The 8,551-nt window shown below is 38.8% G+C and overlaps 1 protein-coding gene across 1 annotated transcript; it reads right to left on the bottom strand.

The window, feature by feature from the left end:
* Positions 1-5,218: 5,218 nt before the first annotated feature.
* On the bottom strand, positions 5,219-8,524 carry LOC124305708 (RNA-binding protein squid-like). The gene has a single exon (XM_046765395.1). The coding sequence runs from the start codon at positions 8,212-8,214 to the stop codon at positions 7,324-7,326; it is 891 nt and encodes a 296-aa protein (XP_046621351.1). The 5' UTR covers positions 8,215-8,524; the 3' UTR covers positions 5,219-7,323.
* Positions 8,525-8,551: the final 27 nt, after the last annotated feature.

Here is an 8,551-nt window from a genome sequence, read left to right as displayed (position 1 = left end):
AACCACTGTGTATTCAGGTGTGCCATACACAAGAAGTAAGACCACGGTCTTCTACACAACTCTGGGCACTCCTATCACTTTGCCATGGAACACGACGTAACCGTATTGAAAGTGCTGCAATCTCGAAGACTGGTGCTGGAGGCCAATGTGCAACAAAGAGCTGCAATCTCGGAGATCGGGTTGTGCGGGGTGTGCAATAAAGAGGAATATATGAAAGCCTCCCCTTCAATGTCGCCAACTGCCATTTTCAGGTCAACCTTTTAGATGCGGAGTGCCTAGACCGTCAGTAAGACTTATAATAGTTACATTCTTGTCTCTCATGATTACTGAACTAGTGCTGGAACCATGGAGATTAGAGTACAGGAGTCCAATCTCTGTATTGAAGATGTGTCCGCGAAATCATGAGAAATAAGGGTTCCGCTACAGCAGCGTTGTCGTCACTCTGGACCGATAGCTATATGTATATTAAATATAATAGTCTCCATGATGCCGCACATATTTACGTTTATTATAATTATTATAATTTTGGTCACTGTATCACTGTATTACTATATTTATAGGATCAGAACGTCCGGAGTGACGCTGGTGATAAAACCGTGCACTATTAAACTTCGGAGTTTCGCGGACGCCTTTTCTGCCTCTCCGCCTTGGAGATTGGACTCCTGTACTCTAGTCTCCATGGCTGGAACGATACTCGCATGGCTAGGTGTATGGTTGGCTTTCCGGAGAGAGAGAAAGAGATAGCATGGTAGGAAGTGTTGTCTGTCTCGCACCAGTAGAGTCTTTCAAAAAGCTTATACACCCCTTTTGCATGCATTTTCTTTTGTAAAATAGTGATATTTATTTTTTCGTTGTGCAATGAGGGGCTGACGTCAGTTGTATTCCGTAATCGAATTTGTTTTATTAATAAAAACTGAGCTATTGACTATCGAACGTCAAGAACTTACTATCAAACACCAACAATTACAAAAAAAAATCAACTTATTTGGGTGTGAATAAGGGGCTAACACCCGTATTCATAGTCCTTCCTTGAGGAACAAGGATTCCTTGTTATCATTTTACGTTTCATGAACAAGGAATCCTTGTTCCTCAAGGAAGGACTATGAATACGGGTGTATGTATATGGAGCTGCTCTTGTCATGGCCATTACGTGAACTTGCAACAGAACGTATGTATGTATGTATGTAACCATACCTAGGCATGGCTCCATAGGAAATGCGTATCTCGTTAATAAAAGGCTAGGTTTACATGAACGCGGAGACGCGGTCGGACAATAACCGATGAAAATGCTTGAAATAGTGTTCCCTAAATTCTAAGCATTTAGATTGGTGATCGCTTGACCGTACTCCATGCCGCTACGCCTGCGTGAATCCAAGGAACCAGGGTAAAGATCAGTACAAGTTTACCTCTACACTTGCATTAACGCTTTCTCCACCTGGCAGCTGCTCCCTAGTCTTTTGATTGTGCAACAGAGAGAGGACTTCAGCAGCACTAGCTCTGTCTTTCGGCCGCTGCTTTAGTAGGCCCGTAAAGCTGCTCCGTGTGCGTTCCTAGAGGAATTAGAGGCCGTTCAAAGGAAGAAGAAAAGTTTTTTTCTTATTAAAAACTACTAGTTTTGAAACACTCGCTCGCTAAAGCTCGCTCGGATTCGGATGCCTAGTGTAACTGGTTTTTGTGTTCGTGCGCTCGCTTACTCTTTGTCAGTGTTTTACCAGATGACATAGTTGTAGGGGAGACTGGGGCTCGATGACTCCCCAAAAAATTCTGGTATTTGCTTCACAGCATACAGAATGAACAATGTCTTTGTGCATGTGACGCAAACCGAATCTGCCCGTAAGATTTTTTCTATATAATGCTACAGACCACGTTTACACATGCATGTAAGTATAACGTATTGTGATTTTACGACAATAAATTTCGTCAAAAAATAACACAGAACAATCAGCTAAGTGCTAAAAGATTTGAAACACTACGCACGGCAATTTTAACTCTAATTGAACGACGTTATCGTCATGTATTCCTACGTATACAATGCCAACCACTCACCAATTGCAATTTGTTGATCCTGGTCGTTCGGTTTTTTTCGGAATCAAAATGTTATCTGAAGCATGCATATTGGTTTTATAATACAAAACATGACATTTTCAATAATCAAACTTGTAAACTTGAAAATTGTTCTGGAAGGTCAAGTCATCAGGTGGAGGACATTGACAGCCAGAACTACAAAACATTAGTCCTGGAAGTCAAAAGTCACCAGGTCAAGGACCTGGACAGCCAAAACTACGGAGCGCTTGTTCTGGAAGTCAAGACCCACCAGGTGGAGGACCTGGACAGCCAAATTTACGGAAAATCAGTCCTGAAGGTCGAAAGTCACCAGGTCAAGAACTTGGACAGCCAGAACTACGGAGCGCTTGTTCTGGAAGTCGAGATTCAGCAGGTAGTAGATTTGAAGCGCAGAAACTACGGAGCGCCTGTCCCTGAGGTCGAGTTTCACCAGGTAGCGAACCTGCAGCGTAGAAACTACGGAGCGTTTGTCCTGGAACTCGAGTTGCACCAGGAAGCGGACCCGGAGCGCAGGATCCATGAGGTAGAGAACTGGGTACTCGAAATCTACGGAGCGCGATTCTAATACGTCCTTTCTACTGCGCTGTTGTTTCTAGACTGAGGAATTCGGCTAGCTAATTTTTATCGTCGATGATTATTACAGATCGATGACGTCAATGAGACAAAAAAAATTTGGATGGCGTCACTTTCTGAATATTCGAACATCCGAATATCCAAACTTTCGTTTCGAACTTTAATACTATGTATGATGTATGATATGATGTATGATGATTGTCGATTCGGCCGGAATCTGAAGAAAATTCAAAGATCTCGAACGATATTTCATGACTGATAGCCAAATCTTTGGAAATGACCTGTGAAATTGGAACAACAGATTACAAAAAAACAACCAATTTTGTGGTTTCTGACAAAATATGCACCAATTAGATAGCGTCTACAATTTTCAAACGCACTTATTTGACAAGCTGATGGTCCTAAATATTAAAAATAAAAACATATTATGTAAATCAAAGTTCCTAATATTTTTGTACTTACAGTTCAGATTGTAGGATATAAATTTGTCTGTGTTACCTCGTTTGGTAATTATCATTATATATTTCTAATAAAATTTACTATGTTGTAAAGCGAAAAAATGAAATGTTTTATGTATGCTTGTATTTATTGTTTCAATACCGTTAAACATCACTCTTAAAAATGAGATATATGAAGAATTATTGTGATGTAATCTAAAAATAAATGAGAAATCTAAAGAATTGTTTTGGTGCCACTTAAAGAAATATTCGTCGCCAATGCTGCCGCAGTCTACTCTATAAGTCGTCTAATAAGAGTTTAGCCGAAAATCCATCAATACAACATAATATAATCAATGAAATCGTTTGCAGTCATCTGTAGACGATTGTAATGCAGTTAGAATTGTTTCACAGTGAACCGATTTTGAAAAATAAAGTAATAAAATATTCTACATGTATTTAACCGACAATCATGTATAAATGTCAATATTTTCAATATATCCCGTCACATATCGATAGAGAATCATTTGTAGGGCAATAATTTCTCGTTGCAATTGTTTGATAGCTAATCTCTTCATCTGATTTATTAAAACGCTAGTGCTATTCGCACGGGTATGTGCGTGTATTAAAGACACGCTACAGTTGCATCAAATTTTCGCGTGACTGTACACCACGGTCTTATAGACAGGTCTGGGCACTCCAAGCCCCTTCCTATATAACGCAGCGTGATCGTCTTGAAGCCTGTGTTTCTCAATTGGTGCACCAGAGACCGGAGCGCTGCAATCTCCGACGCCGGTGTATGCGTACTAAGTAGGCCTCTCCCTCACTAGCGCTAGCGGCGAAAATTCACAACATCGGCGTCATTTTCGAGCACGGTGTTACAGCCGGAGTGCCCCGACCTGTCTATAAGACCGTGCTGTACACTCATCGCTAGTCACGTGAAATTTTCGAGTGATTTTAACGTTACATCACATCCCGTAATAAGTAGATCAAACTTATTTTAACCTTTAGGCTGTGACAGCCACCATCCGCGATGAACGTTACATCAGTCACGCGAAAATTTGACGCGACTCTAACGTGTTTCTATTACAGGCACGTACCCGAGCGAATGGCAACAGCGTTTTAGTAGAGGTTTTAAATAAATCAAAAGAAGGTGTTAACTCTGAAATAAGTGAAACAATAAATTATTGCCTCACAAACGATTCTGTATCGATATGTGACGGGGTTTATTGCAAATATTGAACCAATTATGTATAATTGTCGGCTATATACATGTAAAACTTTTTATAATTTTATTTTTTATAAATCTGTTCACTATAAAACAATTCTAACTGCACTTCAATCATATACAGATGAAGTGCGCACAATTCCATTAATAAGATTAGATTAGGTTCACGGTTCGGCGGCTAAACTCACATACATTAATGCCGAGGGCTAACCAGTGGCTAACTCCTATACCTTGCCTACTCTATTTACAATATCGCTATGGTCGATACAGTTTGCGAGTTGTGTCGAAACAAGACGCAGAGTTGCCAACTTTTGAGGTGAATTTTAGGTTACTCTACAGATCCCGCAGACCTACACCTATTTTACTACTTCGATATTTAAACCTGAAGCATTACATTTCCTTTCTAGTAATTGTATCTTCTTCATTCCAAAACAACTCAGTAAATTTTAGGTTATGAACATTTGTAGAATGTATTTCCTGACAGTTATTACATTATTCAAGCATCTATATTTCAAAAGTTGTTAGTGCTTGAGTTTTATTAGTTCAAATTCATGAATATTTGTTTTTTAATACATCCGAACGATGTTAATAAATGGATATCAGCACGATTAACCTCAGTTGCACCTTTGAAACCAAATTTAATTCATTATCTTTGGTTTCAATTTTTTTATACAATCGATAACCCATCCTTGAATCACACAGTTCAACACAGAAAGGTAGCGTAGGTTGTATTCAATAGAAGGCTCTAATAATATTGTCGTCTGTCATGAAGGTATAAGTAGTTGAAATAAAGTATAAACTTAATACAGTACAAAATACCCGTAATTGTGGCATATACTGGACCGACATGGCTAAAATAAAGATATACCACATAATTTATACAGCTGATATAATAATATGCTCTACAATTGCACTATTCACGTTTCAAACAATCTGTATTTTATTTTGTTATAATTAAAATATACATTGTGTCATGGTGAAACAAGCGAAATAGTAACTAATAGTAACAAAATATTTGCATCATTTTCATTTCTTTCGACACGCATCTCTTCGCTACAATTATTATTATTATTTTATTATTTCTCTCCGTTTGATATATAATTTTTTTTTCAATGAATTTACATCACACTTCAAGAATACGGTATACATAGTATACATGATTAATTTCAAAAGCATAACTTGACTTGGAATATTTTAGAATGAAACACCTGTATTCCATGGTTCGCGTCTAACGCGACTTTAGTAATTTCATGTTCAATCCAAGTCAAATGTATTGTTGCTTTTGTATTACACAAAGCAACCATTTTACGAGAATTAAAGCTTTGTCAGCCTTACAAACTTATGACAAACTTTCAATATATAATTTGAATGAAGTTTGTATCTTTTTTTCTTCTCCTTTTTATCAATGTTCACATCATTCCCTTTACACTACCAAACCCAACGATCATACATTGCTTAATCATCATAATGCAGTTTTGTGGTATTTGATTGTATTTTTGGTATGATTTTATGTGAAAATATGTTACGTTCACTTGACGCCACTACCGTCTACTTACATATGATATATTACCGTGTAATACCACTGGTAGTATTTTAACATGACTGGCAATTATAAATGCCGGGGGGACGAATCAAAGGTCTTACTTCGAAGCTCAATGTAATAATTCATGATTTATATCATGAGTTTTTTGCAAAAAATAAAAAAAAAATTCAATATTTTGTTCTTATGTCGTATGCTAAGTCGCGCTGTAGCCGATGACGAAACGAAAATTCAATTTTCTTCATTTTAAGACAATTGCGCAAAGTTTATGAATTACATACAGAGAGAGTGAACGAGAGAAAGAGAAATATTCGTAAATGAGTATTAATCTATATTTCATGGTCATATGTGCTCGTAATACAGGCACACCTTGTACTTATAACAAGAAATGAATTAAGTAACTCATTCTCATTGCATCACTTTGTGTGCGCACACTTCACATTCTTTCCACAAATTCTCAGGTATGCATAAGCATCCAGAAGCATCAAGATAGAGATTTATATTCACAATAGAAAATCGATTTTTCTTTATCTCTCATTGTGGTATCGGATATGGTGAATCAAATTCATTTTTTAACATAACTCTACAACTTTATTTGGGAGTTGCTATTTTTTTATACCATGATATTTTAAATTATATACTGTCTTTTGTTAATGCCTATACAAGGAGCTTAATTGGCAGGTGAGATAATCCAGTTACTTCCCCTTCCCTATCTTGCCTTGTTTTTTTTTTTTTTTTTTTATGCTGAATTTTTTACATAACTTTTGTTATATAAATAAGTATATTTCTTTCGAAATATTTTAATTTTACACCCTAGCACCTAATTGTTACATAAACTAATTATACAAGTTACATTGCAGTGTTCAACTAATTTTTCAGTTAATATTATTCATTCTACGAGTTAGAAACTGTGCTTTTAAGGGGTTGTTTTGGCCTGTAATAGGTAGCTTCATATTCTCAGGTGAAGAGTTTTAAGGGCATGAGTAAAGTGACATCAACATGTGGTTCGTGCGTTTTTACCATGGCATTGGATTATTGTTAGTTGATTGTAAACGATTTTATCTCAATGGTTTCTTTTTCCAAATTAAATCAAATTATACCTTAAAAAATTATCATATACTGTGATCTTTTGCACAGAATGTTTGGTCATTATGGTAGACAGTACAGCTTGGCTCATTTAATGGATAAGTGAATGAAAAGAACTCTGTGATAATCAGTTCCTTTAGGTGGATCGATTGGGTATAGAAGTAGACGCTGTCCATTGCATAGGAACGAGGATAGGTGTGTGGCAAGGGATAAATAAGAAGTTGGCAAGGTTCTCCTAAAGAAGAAGGGAACCATCGCATCAATCTCTTGGGAGAAAACAATCCAACCCTACTCACTTTTGAGAGTATACTCTTATATCAATTAATATTTATAGGACATCTGATGTTGCCTTTGCCCTGCAGTTCAGCTGACTTCTCACATGTTTCCTGTTATGCCTAATAAGGCTGGTGTCTCTGGAACTGCCGCGGCCCTTGCCCATTGCCTCGCGGCTTAGCCTGTGTCGAATAGCCAGCATTCTCATAGCCCTCATAACCAGTGTAGTCATAGGCGGCGTAGGAATCGTCGTATCCGCCCTGGTATCCATTAGCGTACTCTGGTATATAACCATAACCACCGCCATAATAGCCGTATCCCTGATTACCCCAAAACCCTTGTCGGCTAGCCTCGGGATTGACCTTGACTTTTTTTACATCTACCTCCTTTCCATTAATTATCTGCTTCGGTGTTTTTAGTAATTTATAAACAACTTCCCGCGAATCAAATGTCACAAAGCAGAAGCCCTTGCGCTGGTTCTTAAGCTTGTCGAAAGGTGCCTGAAGTTCAACGATTGTACCGTATTGCCCAAAGTACGTCTTTATGTCATCGTCAGTTATTTCTGGGGTAAGACCACCGACAAATATCTTGCCATGCTGAGCTTTTTTGCTGACCCGCTTGGGGTCAACTTTTCGCTTATTGATGTAGTGTTCACCAGATGTAAGAAGTTTGTCAATTGTCTTGGGATTGGTGAATACCATGAATGCGAAGCCACGTGATACACCGGTGTACGGATCTATCTTCACAGATATGCTCTCAATCTCGCCGAACTTACCGAAATGATCACGGAGCTCCTTGTCGGTCGTGTGACGCGACAGGCCGCCGACGAAAAGCTTTCGTTCGTCGTCACGTCCCGGTATACCGGCGGTCGCCTGTTGACCTTGCTGGTGCTGGACAACGCCACCGATCGCGTTCGAACCGAGACCACCTCCACCACCGGGTATCATCGTCGTCGTCGGCGTCGTTTCCTCTTCCTCGTTATTCTCGTTCTGATAATACTCGACGGCGGCCATTCTGTCCTTTCCAACTTTGTCACGGTAGCTGTCCGGAGTTGTTCCAAGCTCTTCTCCTTTTCACGCAACTCGGCCGATTCTCGTTATATGGAACCTCGGCGATTTTACCCACGCGAATACACAATATGCGGTGATGTTTTCACGAGTTGTGAATGTACAATATAAGACGCCGGCCGATCTGCCGTAGAAACAGGAGACCAGTTTGCTTCTTCGTTTCTTTGGCGATGACTATTTATAATGGGAAAGATTAACTCGGTGCCAGTTTAACTAACGAAAGTGCGAGACACCGTACACCGTGGTACGAGCAGTGAAAAAACGGGTGAACGTGTGAATCGGT

Source organism: Neodiprion virginianus, chromosome 5, assembly GCF_021901495.1.
Source record: "Neodiprion virginianus isolate iyNeoVirg1 chromosome 5, iyNeoVirg1.1, whole genome shotgun sequence".
Taxonomy (NCBI): Eukaryota; Metazoa; Arthropoda; class Insecta; order Hymenoptera; family Diprionidae; genus Neodiprion; species Neodiprion virginianus.
Note: the sequence above shows the minus strand (reverse complement) of the source record. Positions and strands in the feature narration are given on the sequence as shown.